This window comes from Ooceraea biroi, chromosome 3 (genome assembly GCF_003672135.1).
Source record: "Ooceraea biroi isolate clonal line C1 chromosome 3, Obir_v5.4, whole genome shotgun sequence".
In the NCBI taxonomy this organism is placed as follows: Eukaryota; Metazoa; Arthropoda; class Insecta; order Hymenoptera; family Formicidae; genus Ooceraea; species Ooceraea biroi.
This window is the reverse complement of record NC_039508.1, coordinates 11,339,519-11,361,362: the sequence shown is the minus strand read 5'-3', so window position 1 is coordinate 11,361,362 and position 21,844 is coordinate 11,339,519. Positions and strand designations below refer to the sequence as shown.

Here is a 21,844-nt window from a genome sequence, read left to right as displayed (position 1 = left end):
GAAGCGAGTCCTTATTGTCCATCTTTCTCGGTCGTTGCGCTCGCTCGCAGCGGTCATTCAACGGCAGATATATTATTAAGCGTACAGTCGCTTCGCGGTTACGTAACTTGGAAGCATCCTCGATTTTTGAGCACGCCTCCGATAAGGCTCCCCCGAAGCCCGTTTGCGCACGAGGCATGCAAACGACTTAATCCGCTGCTGAGCCTGCCTCGCTTTTAAAGGCCCGCTGATACCCTACGTCATCCTGCCTGCGTTGCGATGATGTCAGAGACGCAAGAAAATTACGTAAACGTTTCGCACGACTCGATAAAAGACTCGCAACCGTTACTGGCGACTTCCTTTCACAATTATCGGCCAGTTTTACGTAAAAGAGATCGCGAAAAATTTAGCATTTCGAAACTGAGTGCCGCGAAAGGTCTTGAGAAAGATGTTTGGAATCACTGAGTAATACCCAGGCAGCACATGTTAGCCTAATATATGTTTCTTAGACGTATCTAATGTCTAAGAAACATAAAGTACCATTTAAGAAACGGTTTAAATAGAAACCGTTTTTAGACCTCAATTTTAAAAACGTATTTTTCACCTTTCCACAGAAACGAAAAATGTGTTTTATTAAATTGATTTGAAATTATATAATTAATATAGAAAAAATAGTAATTTCTACTTACTTTGCGAGTATTAATTATTTTTACATCATACGTTTCAATGTACTCGATTATGGAACAAGAGACAAAAATCAACACAAGTGTGTGCGATTCCCACCTCTGATTCACCAAGCGACCGATAGATGGCCAGGCCAGACGTGACGTTCTCGCAAGTAACATTTGTGTTATCACCTTATAAATAACCATCCGGAAAACCGATCCAATACTTTTTTCTTCTTTTCTTTTGAAGCTTTTGAGATCATTATTACTTGAAGGGATATTTCAAAAGAGTGAGATTCCACTGCACGAAATTTAGAGAGTAATTCATAAAATATAAAAATGTAGTTTTTTACAAAAATGTGACTTAACTCTGTCTATCTTTGAGGCACTGATATATAGAATTGATAAATATTTTTCTGATGGTTTCTGAAACGTTTCTCCTAAATAAACGTTTCAATAAAATGGTTATGAAACGGTTTTGAAACCAATGCGTGCTGCCTGGGTAATAATAATAATAATAATCAAAATCTCTTTTCCGAGAATGAGACATTGATTCATTCATTGGGATAATTCAAGGAATAACACACACAACCCTACATGCCATTATCGTCGCGCGATGCAACGTGAACTGACAAGCGACAACTGAGCAGTTAAATTCAAAGTGACTGTTTGAAACGCGCTCGGCTGCACTCGTGCAAAGTCGTCGCTAGTGCAGCGGCGGCGGCGGCGGTAGCGCCGAATGAAAAATGGCCGCAAACCTGGGAACAGGTGAGTGTGACAAACGCGACGGGTTCCGTCGGTGGCACGGTCGCGTTCTCGTTCGCGTCGTTCTCGGGACGCTCTCGGCGTCCGGAAATCCCGGCGAGACGACGACGCGTCCCCGTCGCGGGGAGTGCAGACGCGTTTGACGCGCAGATAACGCGGCGGACGGACGTCATCTCGCTCGTTGGCGAACTACGGTCACCCGTTGGGTTGGCTGGCCGCGCGTGCGATTTCCCGTATTTATCGCGCCAAGTTATCGGCGGACGCGCGATAACGGACGCACGCGCCGCGACACCGCGTGCGGCCCGCTCTTATCGCCGATAAGACGATGACGAGTGGGCGTGCAATCGCGACGCCGAGCAATTCGTCGACGCGGCGCGGTTCGTAACGGAGACGTCGCGCGTAACGCGACAGACGTCGTCCGTTGGCCGCGCGCGTGCGTCCGTCGTGGCATCATCCGTCAGTCGCTGCGTGCGCCTTTGTTTTGCGGAACCGCCTCGCGCGGCGAGAGTTATTATCGGAGGTCACGCGCGTACATAGTCGCGTGTACTTTCTGCGCGCGTACCAGTGCGTGCGAGGAACGGTTCTCGCCAGCCAGCTGAGCTCGCAACGCGGTCCAACGTCGCGTCTGATCCTTCCGCCTGCTGTTTGTTGCTTTACAGAGATGCGGATTCCAACGCGCACGGCGCCTCGTCCCCCCGGCCAGAGTGCGACGCGGAGAGATCCGATTTGGAGCAGCAGGTTGGTATTTCTCGTCTTGAGAAAATCTCGCCTGGAAAATATATACTACTACCTCCTCTCGATCTCTTTGTTACAACGCTAACGCGGTGACCTTGTGTGCTCGTAGTAACGACATATTCGAAGGTACCCTGATGGCGCAACCCGTACAGAGGAAGAAACCGCCTCCTCGACCGCCACCTCCAAAGTTCAACCAGAATCACATGCAATACCAGAAGGATCAGAAACCGAGAAAGCCAGTAAGATTTTTTTATATTATAGTTTATAAAATTTGTATTTGTGTAACTTCCAACATAACGCCAGCAGTTGTCATGAAAAGCAGTCTCTGAAAGATAGTTCGTTATGTCGATGAGCCTCAACATCTAGTGAGACTCTTTAGCATTTCGCTGACAATACTGAAGTGCTGCGTCTGCAAACAGGTAGTTTGTTTGAAATGAAAACGAAACAAGGAAAAGAATACGTGCTCAGAAATGTATATTATATTTATTTAATTCGTACAGTGACTCAAATTATTTTCACATCACGCAATTCAAATTCAGATTGTTTTCCAACGTACGTTTAGTACGTTGTGAGAGTCCTACCGTTACTTATTTGGGAACTGTGTTTGGTGTTTGTCCTAGGCTAGGCCGACGGAACTGTTGACGAATTTTTTCGGACGTAAGAAGCAAGAAAGTCCTTTCCCATCACGCTCTGCCAACCAATCACAAAGTTCCACGACGCAATCCACGACCTCCGTCATGACGATGTCCCTGATAGATCTTAGTCCACCGGGATCCCCGACGTTCACAACTCGCTCCAGCAGTGACGGGGTCAGTGTCGACAGCTTCGGCAGCGACGGCAACTCCAATCCATCTGCGTTCACGAGCAGCGGGAACACGTCGCAAACGGAAAGTGCCTTTGAAGATGATTTCGACTTTTTCGGCATGTCCAAGAAGACGGCACAAAACGACCCGTGGCAGAGCAGGACGACGCCGCAGGACCCCTTTGGACCCTTGGAGGACGCATGCTCGAAACCGTCTCAGGCCGCCGGCAGCCTCTTCTCTCTCAACTCGAATAGTCGCGTAACAAGTCAAGTGCCTTCTAATCTGATCACGTCCAAACCCTTGATCACGTCGATGCCGACAATAATCCGAGCGAGACCGCCTAAGCCACCGGCGCCGAAATTGCCGCTGAAAAAGTTTGTATCGACAGCCAAGGGAACGTGCAATAGCTACAAAGTCTTCAACACCGGCATGACGGAAAATGCAGGATTGGCAGTGGATTTGTTCAACGCGTGGCCTGATGACTGCGAGCAGAGCGATAGTAGTCCGTCGCCGCCCATGCCGACGATACCACCGCCGGCACTGCCCGCGACTTATCTGGCGGAATTGGACAGCGATCTTGCAGTGAGTATTAAATATTACATGTGTACGTATTTAACAGAATTAAATGCGTTATATTAATAATTAATTAATAATTAATTAAATTATTATCGAATGCACTTACAGAGAGATTCCAGTGGACCGTGCGGTGTCGCGCTATATGACTTCCCAGCGACTCACCCGGACGACTTGGCCTTGAAAGAGGGCGACATTGTCCAACTCGTAGGGAAAGTCAACGATGACTGGCTGGAGGGAAGAATAGGAAATCGCCAAGGGATCTTCCCACACAATTTTGTCGATATCAAAGTACCTCTGCCAGGTCTGTCGGACAACGTGGTTACGGCGCTTTACGCTTTTCCCGGAGAAAACAGCGATGATCTATCGTTTGAGGTATGAAATAATAATAATGGCAGGACAAGGTGACGAGATTTGATGAAGGACCTGTTTTATTCCTAATGTCTTTGACATTACAGGAAGGTGCAAAAATAACAGTTATATCGAGGATATCGGAGGACTGGTTGTATGGTGAGTACAACGGCAGAAAAGGACAATTTCCAGTGAATTATGTAAATAGACTTCCACGTAACATTTGAAGGTTCTCGCAGTAAATATTTTGTATCGAATGTATCAAAAAACAAGCCACTATATTCCAAGAGTCTCCGTATATTATAGACATTAGGGCAGTTAAGAGTAAGAGAAAATGCTTAAAGCCTTCATCTTTCATTATAGAATTTTTAGTGGGGTCATTATGTACAAAATGGTGGAGAAAAAAAGATTTTTAGAAAAATTTTAGAAAATTTTACTAACAAGAAAGACTGAATCATGTACGATTTCTAATCGTCGTGTTCCAATAGAAATAATATCCAGAAATAATTGCGCTGTTACTTTTAGAAATTAGAAAACAACACTTTCTGCAACATATTGGTGATATCAACAATTACCTTCTGTTTCTAAAGACTTTGAACTTCATAGTGTTTACAGTGTTTTAAAAGAATTCCGATGTCTTATTGCTGAACTATTTAAATTTAATTGTTTCGAAACATTGTCCAGTGATTTTCAATTGTAATGGTTAATTACCATTGAAGAAATCACAGTCTATAATAATTAAGTGACGATACAACTGGCACTCTGATCTGAGGACATTTATTTTCTATTCTATGTAGATCGCACAATTTTCTCCACACATATACACGGTATAGAAATACAAATTTTTTTCATACTGAACTATATAAATTTATATCGTTTTTGTATCTGAATTTTATATATCCTAATATGAAGAAAGACAAGTATTTTTAAAAAGTTTGGATGATTATCGTGATATTACTACGAAGCTTTTCTGAAAATGTTTTTTTTTTATGAGCTTATGAGTTTAATGCCTCTATGACTACAACTTAGTCCGTCTAAAAATATTTGTTTTCTATTCTATGTAGATTGCTATGTAATTTATATTTTCCCCACACATGTATACATGGTACAGAAATTATTCAAATTTTTTTTGATGATGAGACTTTTGCGCGCCATGAATTTAATGATTACAATCTTGGTTTTCTGACAATATATGTTTTCTATTCTATGTAGATTGCTATGTAATTTATATTTTCTCCATACATGTATACATGGTACAGAAATTATTCAAATTTCTTTTAATACTGAACTATATAAATTTATATCTTTTTTGTATCTGAATTTTACATATCCAAATATGATAAAAGATAGAAGTATTTTCAATGAGTTTAAATGATTATCGTGATACTACGAGCTCTGAAAATATTTGTTTTCTATTCTATGTAGATTGCACAATTTACATTTTCTCCGCACATATATACATGGTACAGAAATGATTCAAATTTCTTTTACTGATGTAGTAATGAACCTATAAGTATTTAATGATTACTACTAGGTCTTTCTGATTCTGATATTTGTTTTCTATTCTATGATGACGCATTTTCAATTGCTTTTAGATGATTATCATGATACTTACGAGATACCGTGATACTTATGCTTTCTCTGAGAATATTTGTTTACCATTCTCTGTAGATTGCATAATTTATATTTTGTTCATAATCTTCGATACAAAAATTAATCAAATTTTTTCTAAATGTAATTGCGAATATTTATTGAATGGGGACGTTTATTCTTTGGAAGGATATATCTGAAATATTATTTTCTGGAAGTAATTTAAATATTTGTTTTTTATGTAAAGCGTTAAACAATTCTGCCAATCTCCAGAAATTATTGATTGAGAAATGAAAAACTCTTTTTTTGTTGAAGTTTTGCATCTCTCATACATTATTAGAACAATTTGTTCTTGATAATCAAATTTATAAGCAATAAAATAAATGCACTCTTTCTTAAATGATCGACTTTAATGGTATGTTTCGTTTTAGAAATTTTTATTTGGCGATGGATAAAATGCAGAGCATATACTTTTGTGTTGTATATATTGTTTGAAGTTAAATGTACATGAAGCTAAGGAATTGTTTGATATATCTTTCCTATGTGCACTATATACGTCTAAATCAATACTCACGTTTAAAAATACATTGCATACATTGCATATATTGCAATAATAGATATTATATATATATATTCAAGAAAATGTCTAAATGAGAGTATAGTGTTTGTATTTTATATATATATACATATATATATATATAAATATAAATTATATATATATAAATTACATATTACATACAAATTCAATATAATTAATTATATATATTCAAAACTGTCATCTTTGCATAATATATTTATATTGTACTGTGTACGTGTATACATCTATTCCATTTTAGACATTTTTTTCAATTAAAGTTACCAACATAATAATGGTTGTAATGTATATTACGTGAGTATGTAAAATAGGGAGATAAAAAGAAGGTTGGTCAAATAATCGTTTATTTAACCTACCTTAATAACGAATAGATACTTTTCTATTTATGTATATTTAATTATTATATCTACACATACAAATTATGTAATTACGAAACTCTAATTTGGAAATTGTAATAATGATCGTGCGCATTGAAATGTATTTCAATGTTTCGCTATGCACAGATATTTGTCAAGTTACTAGTTAAATCTTACAAAAAATCAATATTAATTTTGTATATTTTTCTTAAATTATTTTACTTTGTATTAGACATTGGTGCAAATTTTAATTAAGTATATTCTAATTTACATGAAATTCTCATTAGCGCAGTATTAACATGATATCCCATACATCGAAGGTCTGCGTCGGGACCAACATCTTAGCTTGTAAGCCGAAATTAGGAAAGGCGAGTGATAACATAAACAAAGAATTGAAAGTTATATAAAAAAAAAATGTAATAACGAATCCCTTACACGTAATTAAATTGTTAATTTATTTCGCGAAAAATTATGCTGTTATGCAAGAAATGCCTAATACACAATGTGATAATTTGCAATATTTAATGCGTAAACATTTCATGTGTATACATAAACTAGAAGGAAATAAATAAATTTTCCTCTATACCTAACAATTATTTCTAGAATTAATTAAAGATTACTTGTAAGATAATATGTGATAATTACGAATATATCCCGAGATGAATATGGATTTTTATTTCTCTTTACAGTATAAGGCAAGTATGTAAAGCACTTCTATCGAAGGTTTGCGCTTCTTCAAAACACACTTTTTTCATAATTAGGTAACATTACTATTTCTTTCGTTAGCGGCGCTTCTCGTGTTATCCTCAACAAATTTGCTCCGCGTGACAGCTCTCGTTAGCAATGCATTCGAGGATCGTATCCTCGCCAGATGTTCGTGGCAATTACATTTCAAAATACTCTTGTTGCACGGTAAATGCGAATTTGTATGATTTTTCAACGCTTGCGTTACGACGCTTCTGAATTTCTTGCCCGTAAGGTAATACAGAAAGAAGTTTATTGCAAAGTTCCAGTGGTATATGTGGAAGAACAAGCCACGGCACCATTTGAGAAACATCTTCTCCTGCAACCTGAAAAATAACAATGTCACCGCTTTAATACGAATGTGCAATAATATTCCTTATTACATAAACCGCAAATGGAAGGAATATAATATAACTTTAAAGTTTCCTTTTGTGAACCATCATAATTTACATTTTATTAATTTCTCCGGATTTTACCAGTGTATATATTGTTCGTTTTCTGCGATGCCTTTAGCTGGATGTTTGATCAGAATCACGTCCCAATAAAGTTCCAGCGTTTCGACAATTCCCAGTGGCAACAACAAAATTAAATGTACTATCGATACCGCCAGCAGCGTTCTACTAGAGTTGTGCGTCCTGTTGCTTTTGTACCTGAAATTGTCTGAAGCGGCAATAAAATTTCTTAAATCTCTTATCACGTCAATGACACTCTTGCGCGTGAAAATAATTACGACGATGACTCACGAGTCAGTTCATTGTGAATCTTGTAAGATTTTCTCATGCGGATAATCAGCAGTAGATTGCCGATGAATATGAAAAGCAACGGTAGCCACGTGGACAAAGCGATGTAAAAGTACATGGCGCTACCCCATGGTTTTATTTTGTCCTGACACGGTACGAATTCGAAAACGCTGTCGGTCTCATATCCTGTAATTAGCACAATTTACAGTCTGTCGTTGACGCTAGCGTGCTATGTAACAGGATCGTTACATATCGATTGTTAATACAGTTCGTTAATCATCATATTTCATTATACAGGGTGTCCCGGGTTTTAACCGACAAACTGCGGGAGCATATTCTACTAGTGGAAATAAGAAAAAATTCTTATATCGAGTTTGCTTAGAAATGCTTTATTACAAAGTTATAAACCAATATTGAAAAGAAATATCAGATAAGTAACAACGGATTTTTTCACAAAAATAAAAATTATCTACGCAATGATTTAGTGACGCATTTCAAAATGTTGTCCTTGCACATCGATACAAGCTAGACATCGACGTAGTACAGAATTTGTTACAGTACGACATTCCTGAAAATTTTGTTGCATCTCAGTAACTGAATTAGTAATTCGTTGCTTTAAATCTATCTGGTACTCTCCTATTAGGAAATCTACGTCGATACTCTCGTACGGCAGCTCGTGCATTTCCGTCACAGAATCCGTACACGAAATGAATATCAGTGTATTCCTCATTTGAAAACGCTTTTGGCATTCTGATAGTAATTGCTAGTTGACACGACGATTGAAATCTAACAGCTACTGTTGTGAAAGTAACAATCATACTGAATCGTTTCAACATAGTGAACATGAATACATGTGAATACACGTAACATAAACATCTTCGACCTTCCAAATTCTACACTATGTTCCGTTGTTACTTATCTGATATTTCTTTTCAATATTGGTTTATAACTTTGTAATAAAGCATTTCTAAGCAAACTCGATATAAGAATTTTTTCTTATTTCCACTAGTAGAATATGCTCCCGCAGTTTGTCGGTTAAAACCCGGGACACCCTGTATATTGCTTGTTATTGGAGATTGTCGAGTTGTGAGAGGCGAAAATAAATGATTTGAATACAAAATACGCATTACCGCCAGAGTATAGCTTCGTCAGAGATACTACGAAGCTTGTGCAGATCAAAGTAGTGATAGTTATGACTGCTGAGCAATTCTGACAACTACGGGTCCCAAACGGGAACACTACGGCGACGACACGCGTCCATGTGAGAGCGACGACCAGCCAGGTCGACGTAAATTGAAAGAGCTCCATGCTCACGGAATTTGTACTGCACAAAAATCTGCTGTTCTGCAAGAATATTATATTCTAAATAATTCCGCGATCATGTGATCCTCCTGCTATGAAAGACTTCAAAATTTCTTGAAAAACATATGATTAATAAAAATCATTTTTACGAAACATAATAACACATATGTGAACTGAAAATTAATTAAATTAATAGCAATTCGATGGAATTGCTATTAATTTGTGAGACCGCGCGATGCGTGGCTTGAATGATGTAACGGGAAAGTTTCTCATGGCAGGAGGATCGGCGTGAGCACTCACGGTGACGCAAAATTCGATTGCGGTATATATTTACCATAAAGAGATCGTTAACGACTGTAGAGTGTGATTTCGCGACGCTGACGGCGTAATTGAAAATTAACGCCCCATTGTCCGATATAGCGAGCGCGCTTAGATAAAGCGACAAATTGGAGTCCCAGAGCACAGGTGTGCTCAACATACTAAAAGATACAGTATTTAGCAATACACCTATACGGAGTGAGTTACAACATTGTATGAGAACGGTCGAGAATCAGGACAGTGCAGAATCATGATTCCTCACCGAGTACTATGATGAACGGCGTCACGTAGCGCAGCAAAAAACGAACGGATCTGACGAACGGCTGCAACGACAGCCAGTAAGAGCGTACCTCGCAGGGCCATTTTATCTCCAAATTCGGCTCGGTGAAATTATAAATAAAATCCAAAACTGTTATGGGCAAAGGACATTTCGGAATGGCCCTGAAATTTAAAAGATGCGAAGTCTACAATAGCTATATGCACATAAAAAGTGCGCAAATCGTACAGTCATTCTTCAACGTAAAGCCTCTATTGAGCGGAAGAAAAAAACATTGACACGAGACTTGTCATTTTTCTGCGAAAGACCACGATCGCTACTGATTTGTAGATAATGTAACGATGATGCTAATAAATGGATATTGAACTTTACGATAGTCCCTTACCTGGTGGGGTACGTTGTGGTGAGCTCGTTCGATTCCACCGATTGCGATAGCATATTCGCGACGAGCATAAACGCACGGATGTTTCTACCGTGTAGCAAAATCATATTTCGCACTATACAGCACGCGATATAAACGGGAACTTAAATTCGGGTCCGGTCCGCTATTGCGTTTGAAGAAGAATTATCTGTCCTGTAGCGCAGATATGACTAACAATGGGCTCCTTTAATTAGAAGCTGCGGAGCATCTGTCGTCGATTATCATAACGTGACGTAGCGCTCTAATTAACATCACGAAGAAGACAGTTTGTATTTCTTTGCACAGTGCATTAACACCGAATGATATGAAGAGATATCTTATTTTTTATTGAAATGAAAGTGGACTTGACGCTTGATCCGGCTGGCGATAGAAAAATTTCTACTGCATCAAATTGAATCGCATCAGAGATGATGAGCAACGTGTTGTTTCTCTCGTTTCTCAATTATGTAAAAAAAAACTATCTCTTTGGAGAAAGCGATATTCGAGAGAAAGAATATCAGCTATTATATAATTGTAAAACTTTATTTTCAAACTGAACGAAACGGCTTACACAGTTACACAAATTTACATGGCTAACAAAAAACATGCGAAAACGATATTCGTAGCGGGAAATTAATCGTCGTGTAACAAATTGCGTTAGATCGACCGTCAATTGAAAAGCTCGGAACGATATAGCTTTACATGCATTCGTCGTATTTCGCATCGTCGCATCAGCGTTTAGAAGGGTGAGTTTAATCCATTGCGAATTTTGATATGATATGCTATTTCGATTCGTGTAATCTTGTGCAATGGTCTTGCGAGCGGTCGCGCGGGCATTATTTTATTGATGCGCAATGTGTACATAGGAACCACACTCTCGTTCTATACAAATATATTTCTTAACATGTATTATTAACATATAATATTTACATTTATGATTCACACAAATTCACGAGTGAAAGGCACATGTTGAAACCACGATAGCTTGACAATAATTTCGCTATTAGCCGCTCTTGGCGCCAAGAATACATTGCAACTACAATTTTCTCTATCGGCTCGAAAATGTTATGTAAATAAATGCTTTGGCAAGTTACAAATCTAATATAATATATAACTAATGTACAATTTATATAACGCATTATATATATATAGTGTGTAACATGATATGCGATTCCGCAATTTATTCCGATTAGTTTGTCGTTATTACTTTTTTACGACATATTCCATTTGCACCCAAAAGGAAGATCCTATATATGAAACGCAAGAATTTACAATATTCGATACCAAATCGTGAGTTTTTATTCTTTACAACTCTCGCATTTCTCTCTTTTGTCTATCAAAAATATATTCCTCTCCCTTCTTTCTCTCTTTCTTTCTCTCTCCCGATGTTTCGCGATTTAATCGTCAATATTATAAGTCGCGTCTCGCTATGCATTCCACTGAGTCATCGCTTTATTTACATTGTTATTACATTCCCGTACCTTGGCGTGGCGCCGATATTTAAAACCCAGCCGGCCCATTGAAAAAATACCTCTGCTTCTCTCGTAGTATATATCCGATCTCTCCTTAAGTAATAGTAATGAAACAGATCTAAGATGCAAACCAATTACCCGGACAATTGGCTTCCATGCGACACACGTCTGTTCGCATTTTAATAGTTCAATGCAGATACACGCCCCGTTCTGTTCTATTTACATGGACACTCATGAAAATGTGCGACGCACTGAATGATATGAGCAAATAGAAGAATCTTTATCGAGTGATGCTTTGATATCTTTCCTTATTCGCGTGTCCGGCACGGTACAACGCTAGCTGAGCTTCTCCGAAAAACGCAACGCGAGTTGAAAAATAATTTCAGGTTGCAAAAGTATACTTGGCTTCAAATGCACAGTATCTCAAGTGAGTTCTGTTAACAAACTAACTGTCCAGTTAATTATGCATAAACATCGAGACTCTATGTCTACGTTTAAACTATGTAAACTATGCGTTGTCATGTGTAGATGTAATGCCTAGATAATTATATAACAATTGCCCAGTCTCCTTTCCGTTTTCGAGATAAGATCCTTCCTCAGAAAAAAAACTACGTTTAACTTTTTTAATTATTTCTTTTACGCGTTACACGAAGCCGCTGCAGTAATTTCGATAAAATTTGTTCACATTATAATTAATACGTTACTTCATGATCGCATTGAAGATATTAATTTACGTTAAATTATAAAAATTTAACGAAAAATCGTGTTTTTTTACAGAGTTTACATAGTTTATAATGTACGCGAAGGCAAAGGTCGCGCGAATTTTTCGCCTAGATGTGATAATGTAATATATAAAAACTACACTGCTATTAATTAACTTTTTAGCATACGTGGCCCAACAACGTAGACTAAAAATTTAATAAATTCATTAACTAAGTGCAATGGCGTTATTTGCAAACTATTAATTACATTACTTGCATTTTTCTCAGTTTTTACTGATACTTGGTGTACGTATTTCAAGAAAGCATATTTAGACCGTGTGACTGAAGTTTAGGGACGCGAGCAACGGAATAAAATCTGCCTTTGTTCTTCGGCGAGTTAAGTAATCCTCATTCCTAGAGATACACGAGAATCGCCTTTTTTTAAAACGTAGTTTAGAACCATACTATCTGTCACTTCGCCCGATTTAGCACAGCCTTATATCTTATTACGTGCTATCAAAAGTATTGCGATAGCCGGTTAGTAGAGAAAGCACATGCGCATGGTTCCGTTACACAGTACATCTCGATTCCTACATATAATCTAGTTTGTTCAATGGATCGATTGAGGGGACGTTACATACAGAAATATCGATATTTTATCCGTAGTAGAGTTACTGGAAAAATAATTGAATAATGGACTCGTTCGTACACCCGTTTGAGTATGATAATGTGAGATTTTTATGATCGCTTATAACGCTCTCTCTCTCTGTCTCTTTTATTATTCGACACATTATTATTTATATAACTATCCAACAGATCATCGCGAGAGTATAATCGTTCTACAATATTTCTATGGAGTGAAATGGAGTCGAGTGAAGTGGAATCAGTGTAAATCACTGTTTGCTTTCACTTTCCACGATATTATTGGTAAAACGTATCATATACCTATGGTTCGACGATTGTAACCAGATATGGCAATATATTGTTCTTAATAATCTACATGACACAGACGCCTCTAATGCATTTTTCTTTTTTCACCTCGACTTAAATTACTCTATAGAGTAAGTACAAACGTTGGAGAAACCGAGTAAATCTGGTAATCCTATAAAAGGCTTTCACGTAGAACCTCATAAGACAAAGCACGGGGCGTTATGTGTAATTGTTTGCGATACGCATTCAAAATTCGAAACTAGTCTTTTGTTCTCGATCACAGCCACTGAACAGCAACAGAAACGCTTGTAGTGTTTTCACATGCTTTTCGTGTTTTTTTTTGCTTGCATACTTTCCTACAACCTTTTTACCTTTTGCAGGCGCTTGGCAATGAGGAAATTTGATCTAGCGTCCATTAGTGTGGGAAACAATGCAGAGCTGATAACGCAGGTGCATTATCGTGTTATATATATTGCAGACGAAAGTTATTAGAGAAATATCCGTGCGGAAATTGCAATATAAAATAGTGCCTACCAATACACAACCAAGTTCCTTGATGCTTTACATGGGAGACGTCATCCTAACATTTCCTACACATTTGTTCGTGTAGGAAACGGTGTATTACTAACAAAAATAGGGTAAACAGTACCGTGATACTTCAACGCTCTCTACTTTTCGAATCAAAGTATATTATGCATGGGGAATGAGAATTGATTGATTGAGTTTCATCGCCTTTTTTCCCCCTTAAAACTAGTTTAAACGTTAAACGAACGCGATAAAAATGTAGCAAGTTCAAGTTATTCTTTAAAGTCACACCAACGCAAAATGCATCACTGTGTGCACGTAAAAACGCATAGTATTAGCCTCCAACGTGAAACGAGGGCCAATAAGCTCTTTCAAGGCAGTCTCCTACTTGCTTCGGGTAATCGTGATTACTTCGTGCTTCCTACAGCTGTACTGTTTGCCCTATTATAAACTGCTGGCGTTTCGCGAGCTAAAACGTTACCTTACGTCGTCCGTTTGTATTTTATATTTATCAGCGGATCGCTACCTACGTCTCTCTCTTGGAATCTACCTCGATATCGCGTGTAACAACGTGCGCTTTTCCTTAGTATCCCGGATGTGATTCGATCGTGTTAAAATATCTTGTGTGAAATTCGTATCAGAAAGTAAAGCTGCGCTTTTTTTACGTGTCATACTTTCTAATATCACCGTGGTAAGAAATTAACCTACAGGTAAAATAAGTTTCTATATATGTACACGTACATATGTACAACGTGGGCGCGTGCGTGCGTCTTGCGTTACGCGTGATCAGACAGATTCATCGTGATGAGATCACCTTAACACACTGTTACATTATTATCCGTGTATCTCGATACGTTCGTTGTACTGGATCAGATTAATTTCTTACCTGAAAGCTTAGACTCTAGTCGACGCGTAACGGATTGCCGAACGTAACAAGGAACTCAGTAAAAATGCTTCGATACCATGAACGCGTTTCCGCGAGACGTTCAACGAGACCGACGAACGAACGAACGAACGAACGAACCAGCGATCCTCGGCGCAACAGATTCTCAACAGACAAAGAAAAAATTTATGGAAAACTAGAATCGCATTTATTCCTCCACAAATTTCAAACGATTATAAAGAACATCTGTTAGAAAACGGTCATCTCGTAATACGTTTATAACGCACCTTTCCCCGCTTCTAATAACAGGATTAACAAGTTAGCAACTCTCTATCTCTCTCTCTCGCTCTTCTCTCTATCGTCAATCAACACGCCGTCGATCCATCGCTATGTCGAATTATTGTACTGTGCATTCCTATTCCATGGTATTTACAAAAATATGCGTTACATAAGTACCAGAAAGTACCTATATCGTCGTAGAGCGGCACTTTGTAATCCCCTGCGTTTCCCTGCATACCAGTTGCAGTCGCAGTTGCACTTGACTATTCGCACAAGATTTATGTATTATTAATTGCACAGCTCGAACGTACTCCACGTTGTGCTCCACTTAGTCGGGCTTGTAGATTGGGATCTTTGGAATAAATTCGATTAACAGAACCTGCAACATCAAGGAAAGACAGATGATCAATATCTCGTGCACACACCCGCACATGTAAGAGATATTATTCCAGACCCCAACAATTTCGTAATGCCTTACATATTCCATCATGGAGGAGGTGTCGCATCTCTGCTTCGCCAATCTCCAATGCAAGCCCAGCTTATGGTAGAGCCTACTGTTTTCCCATTCCAACAACTTGTTCAACGAATGTTGAGTCTGCAAAGAGATGCGATGCACGGATTAATACTTTGTACACTCGTGAAATTGCAGAGATTCCCATGTCGGTAATCAATCACGTCTCACCCTTTTGCTCAGACAAATGACAGGCCACAGAGAACACCCTAGAGTACAGCAGCAGCATACACAACCGCAGAATAACCACTTAACGTTAACAGGTAGAGTCTTCTTCAATACACTGTTTATTCTCATAACAGTCGCCTTAAACTCTTCCGGAGCCACGCGGGACATGAGGCCGTTAGGAAACTCCGATTCGAAACGATTACTGAGACCAAATCTGGAGAAGAGAGGAGATTGCATACATTAATAACATCTTTTAATTGTTTGCTCATCATGCGTCAATAAAATGTCAGATTAAAATCAACGACTGCACACAACTTTTTATATTTTACAGATAACAGTGAATGATGGATCGATTTACTCGATCTTGGACATAAATTTTGCCAAACTTTTACCGCAAACAAGTATAACCAAATCCATTCTCCTAAATTAATCCACTTTAATCAGACTAGTTCAACAAAATTTTGATGCATGACCTGACACACAATACACATGACTTGTTATGCACGCATGCATATTGATATTTCGATATCGGAATAATCGACGTCCGACGTATTTCCATCCAGAAATAAACATTTTATCAGCCGTGCGTGCTCGTAAGTGCATATAATTAAATATGCATGTAAACATCACACAAGTAACAAACACACAGGCATCAATTAGCTATTCCACGAGTCCATGGACAGTCGAACGCGACACTCGCGTTCTCCCATTCACCGCGACAAAAAAACACTCGCTCGATGTTACCAACTGTACCCTGTAAGATCTATGTTTTTTTCTTCTTTTTTTTTCATATACAAAAAACAACCTGGCGTTGAATATGCAATCGTCATTAATTAAGCATCGGGTCTCGTGCGGGATGTCGTCGTCGAGAACAACAAGGAGCAGCGTGCATCATTGCGCTAATGTCGAGACCAATGCGTGAAATCACCGGAGGTGACTTTGTTTGTCTCCTTTTGTGGGGGAGAGCTCGCTGGCGGCCCCGACAACAAAGAGCCCCCTCGCACGCGCGCGCCTGCGGTCGTCCGCCCCGACCGACCGACCGACCGTCCACTCGCACTCGCTGGCTGCACTCGCTGCACTTACACCGTCATATTGCCAGCGCCGCGGATCACGATCGGGTCCGGCACCATCGCGACGTAGTGCTGCTCCAGGTTCTGCTCGTGCTCCTCCTCCTCCTCGTAGATCGCGTCGAAATCCGCCATCGTGCTCGCGTGCGAGTCGTCCGTCGATTCCCGCGGCCGCGACCGTGCGCGAACGTGCGTAGCAACACCGCAACGTGCTGTATGCGCGCCTCCTCCTCCTCCTCCTCCTCTCACACCGACCAGGCCGACGACGACGACGCGCGACGCTCTCGCGCGCGCCTCTCGCTCACATCCCCGCCGCGATCGGCTTCCAGCTGGTCGTCGCGCTCGCCTCGTCGCGACTGTTGCAGCCGAAGATCATCTCCGGATCGAGATGATCGCACGGGACCGGGCTAGGCCAACTGCTAGGCTCCCGTTCGACACCAAGGACGACGACGATGACGACGACACGACGGTACTCGCGAATAACCATGCACCAACGATCGCTCGCTGCACGATACTGCACGCTCGCGCGCCACGGCCACGCGCACTGCGACTCGCTCGGTAAATGCAACAGCGCCGCGGTATACCGACGCACAGTGGGCTAGAATCGAAAAAAGCTGGCCAAAAGTCGAATTTTTTCAACTCTTGGAAATCTGTGCATTTCGACCTTTTTTGATTCATGGATATCAGTATTTTCAAAAATGTGAATGGAGTTTCGTAGAAAAAATTTCCTTCCCATTAATCAACAATTAATAGGAGGCAACGCGTTAATGTTCCGAAAAACGAATTATGAATGAGTATAGGCTATAGCTTACATTCTTGTATGCGGATGCAAATAATTTTGCTTTTTACTCTATAAATAGAATTGAAACTCTTTTCCCAAACAGTTATAACCATTAAAAATGTTTGTTCATCAATTTGTGTTAATCTAAGTTTTTGGTTTCTTAAAATATAAGAAAGAAGTAAAGTTCAATATCATTTTTTTTAAATAGCTGTAAAAGGCTGTTTGGGATTCTTGTTTTATCATCTTGTGTAGGATTCAAACTAAGTATTTCCGTTTGAATTGTGCACACCAACGCACACCTTTGCGCTATATACAGGATGTTTCATTTTAATTTTCATATCGTAATAACTCGAAAATTTGGCGTTTTGGTAAAAAATGTTTGAAATGAAAGTTGCAGGTTTTTAAGTGAAGCATTACATAGCAATACCAGTATGACCTTGATAGTGTTGTCAAGATCATGTACAGATCACCGTGAAATTTTTAAATGCCGCGAAACGTACGACGCGGCGCGGTAGCGACTGTAACTTTCAAGCTTCATAACTTCGAAGTATTTAACGGATAAATACTTCGTTATAGTGTTCTGAAAAGCTCTTGAGGTAAGCTACAAAAATATCTAATGAAAACTGGAGGTTCCCATTTAAAAAATTCAAGGTGACTTTTGCGTGACCTTGGCAACGCTATTCAAGGTCATACTAGTATTATTATCTAATACCTGATTTAAAATCCTATAACTTTTATTTAAAACATTTTTTTCTAAAACGTCATGTTTTCGAGTTATTACTTTTGGCCAGCTTTTTTCGAGTTTAGCCCACTGTGCAACGGTGCAATTCTCCGTCGGCAAGTTTGATGTCAGCGTTGCGATGGAAATGAAGATTGTGCGGTTGATAATGCAGTTTGCAGTCTCGTTTATTCTTTTTTCCGTTTTTTCTCCCCTCGATATTTGTTAAATCTGTCAAATGATGCTTCCTGAAAACAAAAAGTCATTTAATTCATCATTGAGTGTACTGAGATAAAATTTATCTGATTTATCATTGGGCAGTATTCTCGTCTGCTATTAAAATTTTCTACTGAAAAATAAATGTTTAATATGTCATTGACGCGTACTACTGGTTTTCGATCGAAGATTGGAGGTTTGTAGCTAGAAATTAAAATTCATGATACAGAAATCTGATCAATCATCAACGACTATCATAATGCAGGCATTAATCTTATGATCTCAGTAATTTCAAATTGGTTCCCAAAGACTCCACTACGAGTCTCCACCGATTTAGATACAAAAATGAGGTAGTAGTACAATTTAAATGAGAAATACTTTTTTTTAATTTTTAGATAGGTAATGCAATTCGACAATAAATTACACAAAGCTTTATTTTAAAGTTTATTACATAAAAATTCACGCAAATTACAAAAAAAGTAAAAGAAAGAAGCAAAATGTAATCAAAATTATAGACTAAATATTCTTCAAACTTGCGCAATATTTATTTTTCTATAATTCATAAAAAGATAAATATTTGTGCACGATCATAAATATTATATTAATAGAGATTCCAAATGCAATAAAATAAGCCGTAAGAAAGAAATCCAAGTGGTACCACAGTCTGCGGTGCTTAGAACCTTACGAAGCGCAAGTTAGAAACAAGACAACATTGCGCAACGTACCAGAGAGACGGAATTAAATTAATGTGATCGATTGCTTATGAAATTTATGTGCAAATCGAGTAGCTGTAAGAAATTTGTCCCGTCTTAGGATAGTACGAACAATTTATTGGTTGAATGGTTGTTCAGCGACAAACGACGAATTGCACGCGTTACGACTAGCGCATTCGTGCTCTCAAGTCATTACGTGGCTTTAGGCACATTTCAATCAGAGTGCAACGACCGCTCGACTGGAAATTGCGGAACTGTCAGGAGCGCAATAGGATGATTGCAATTCGATGCGACGCTTGAGATCGTGGCTGCCGCGACTCGACGTGCACACTTGCGCATTGCACAAGAACGATAAACAAGGAAAATATGTGTCACAATCTCCAAAAATTGAAAAAAATTATTTCAGACATTTTGAATTGTACCGTTATTTATTTTATCGTAATAATTAATATCTTATGATAAAACGTTTCCCTTTCATTTTCAAATACTTGTAAATATGCACAAATGTTACTGAAACTTTTTAGAATATTTCGAAAAGCACCGAATCACAATGTTTGTCAGAACGTACAAATACAATCATGAAACTTTTAGAAAATGCAACAACATTTTAGCAAAATTAGTTGATATGTTCATAATTTTTTTTCTATCCAATAAATTTGACGAAAATTTAAAAGCGACGTTAGGAATAATGATAATATAATCAATTATTAGTTTCATAATCGATCCAGCTAAAGGATAATACGCGTTAGTACCTTGGTTCCTTCCACCTCGCAAATAATTTCTCCGGACTAAACTATACCTGACCGGCCGAATCATAAATAGCAGCGAGGCGCGAAAATTTTCGTTAGTTTGCGATGGATTCTAGGAGCGCAAGGTCTATAGTGTTTTTCCTGTTTCTTTTAACATCGTATGAAAATGTTTATCTTCAGCCTCAGATCTTCAGTACTAAAGACATCGTTAATAACATTAATAATAGTTTCATAATTGATCAATTCTTCACATCGAACAGTGAGTACAAGCAAATCGCTGACAATTCAAGTACTCGCGAATAACGAGACAATTTTCATTATTTTCTGCAAATATATTATCGTCGAAAAGTCAAGCACACAGAGAGGATTGCCGGTGGCAGCTACGCGAACGAGGGTCAATTTCCATTCATGGCAGTCGTGCATCGATTGATCGATGGCAGACGAATCGCTCAATGCGGCGGCACCGTCATCTCCAAGAGATGGGTGCTGACTGCGGGGCACTGCGTCGCTACCCGGTTCCCGCTGCGATTCTTCGTGGTTTTTGGGATCGTTGACAAGACCGGAATCGGTTACAGCGTTAATAGAGGACCCGGGCTCGCGATGATGACCACCCGCGCCTTCGTGCACCCCAATTACTTCTACAGCAAGAACGACATCGGGCTGTTACGCATGCCGCGAGATATTCCTTTCTCAGGTGAGAGAGTCGGTCGATCAGTCGAGGGAGACGAGGATTCCCATCAACGAATTTGAATTTCAGGGAAGATTCAGCCGATACACTTAGCCGGTCCCAGGGAGAGCAGAGTATTGGCTGACACTACTGCTTGCGTGGTCGGATGGGGTCGCGAGGGCTCCGGGCCTACTGGTACCAGAAGATTGAAGTACGCCCTGATGCCGTTGATTTCGAAACGCGCGTGCACCATGTTCTGGAGGGTGGACTACAGAAATATCTGCACAGTGCCGGGGCTTGGGAAGAACGCCTGTCAGGTAACGTTTCCGAATTGAATTTTGGGAATCCCGCACGGGGTGAACCCGACACCGCGGTCGTTTTTTAATTCGAAAATGGCAAACGGCAAACTGATGTTCTTCTTATCGGTATTTCTCAGGGTGACAGTGGAGGTCCTCTTTTCATAATGAGGGACAATCGACCGCTGCAGATCGGCATCGTGAGCTACGGGGATGCTCACTGTCCGAGTGGTAGACCCGGAGTCTACACCAGAGTGGCGGCGTTTGCGGGATGGATCCGACGTGTTACTGGAATGCGACTTTAGAATTTGTTAATAAATAAACATAATATTAATGTGTCAAGATATTTTTTTCTTGCGTTCTTCTTCCCCTTATTTACGAGACTTCGACGAGTTTGAATCGCCCTGTAATCTTTTTGATATATTGTAATTATTGTTCCCTCTGATCTCTTTCTTTTCTTTTTTATTCTATTATTGATGTTTCTACTTCTCTACAGAGGATGCTATTCTTTAAAAGATAATAATTTTCAAAGCGGATTTATTTAAGATAAAATTCATTCTTTGCGATTTCTTTGATTTCGTTTTCCATTTTTACAACTATATTTCCATTACATCTCATTGAGTTATCATCCGTTGAGCAAGTTACTTTCAAGATCATTTTCTTATCAAAGCAAGGTAATAAGATACAATTCTTCAGTATCAGCATTATCGAGCGTCAATCCTTTATAATATAATTGTGTAATTTTAACAAGAAGAAAATTTTAAAATATTAGAAACGATAATAAAAAATTTTATTTAATTTGTCCAAATTTATGATCTTACCGGGTCTTAAATTTAAACAAATAATAGTTCCTAGTTCTCAAGTTGAACGTACGATGGCGATATTGCTTCAACGCTTTACTTTTCATTAAACACAACACCGTGCAGATCAATATTACCTTCAACATTACATAATATCTTACAAATAAATCGCCGT

At 39.1% G+C, this 21,844-nt stretch overlaps 4 protein-coding genes across 4 annotated transcripts; 2 read left to right on the top strand and 2 right to left on the bottom strand.

Annotated features, from left to right (window-relative positions):
- The first annotated feature begins 1,107 nt into the window (after positions 1 to 1,107).
- On the top strand, positions 1,108 to 6,993 carry LOC105276995 (uncharacterized protein B0303.7). The gene is made up of 6 exons (XM_011335095.3): positions 1,108 to 1,412; positions 2,069 to 2,147; positions 2,254 to 2,383; positions 2,765 to 3,529; positions 3,632 to 3,895; positions 3,979 to 6,993. Exons 1-6 carry the CDS (start codon positions 1,391 to 1,393, stop codon positions 4,096 to 4,098), a joined length of 1,380 nt encoding a protein of 459 aa, XP_011333397.1. The 5' UTR covers positions 1,108 to 1,390; the 3' UTR covers positions 4,099 to 6,993.
- LOC105276992 (probable G-protein coupled receptor 139) lies at positions 5,763 to 10,579 on the bottom strand. The gene is made up of 7 exons (XM_026968216.1): positions 10,179 to 10,579; positions 9,779 to 9,957; positions 9,533 to 9,705; positions 9,027 to 9,240; positions 7,900 to 8,082; positions 7,633 to 7,816; positions 5,763 to 7,482 (listed from the first exon to the last, which is right to left on the bottom strand). Exons 1-7 carry the CDS (start codon positions 10,280 to 10,282, stop codon positions 7,170 to 7,172), a joined length of 1,350 nt encoding a protein of 449 aa, XP_026824017.1. The 5' UTR covers positions 10,283 to 10,579; the 3' UTR covers positions 5,763 to 7,169.
- Positions 10,580 to 11,068: 489 nt separating this feature from the next.
- Positions 11,069 to 17,122, bottom strand: LOC105276993 (cysteine-rich hydrophobic domain-containing protein 2). The gene is made up of 4 exons (XM_011335094.2): positions 16,746 to 17,122; positions 15,666 to 15,876; positions 15,462 to 15,578; positions 11,069 to 15,362 (listed from the first exon to the last, which is right to left on the bottom strand). Exons 1-4 carry the CDS (start codon positions 16,862 to 16,864, stop codon positions 15,312 to 15,314), a joined length of 498 nt encoding a protein of 165 aa, XP_011333396.1. The 5' UTR covers positions 16,865 to 17,122; the 3' UTR covers positions 11,069 to 15,311.
- A 1,128-nt stretch (positions 17,123 to 18,250) lies between these two features.
- LOC105277126 (chymotrypsin-like protease CTRL-1) lies at positions 18,251 to 21,215 on the top strand. The gene is made up of 4 exons (XM_020030911.2): positions 18,251 to 20,165; positions 20,256 to 20,600; positions 20,664 to 20,890; positions 21,010 to 21,215. The coding sequence occupies exons 1-4, from the start codon at positions 20,012 to 20,014 to the stop codon at positions 21,172 to 21,174; spliced, it is 891 nt and encodes a 296-aa protein (XP_019886470.1). The 5' UTR covers positions 18,251 to 20,011; the 3' UTR covers positions 21,175 to 21,215.
- Positions 21,216 to 21,844: the final 629 nt, after the last annotated feature.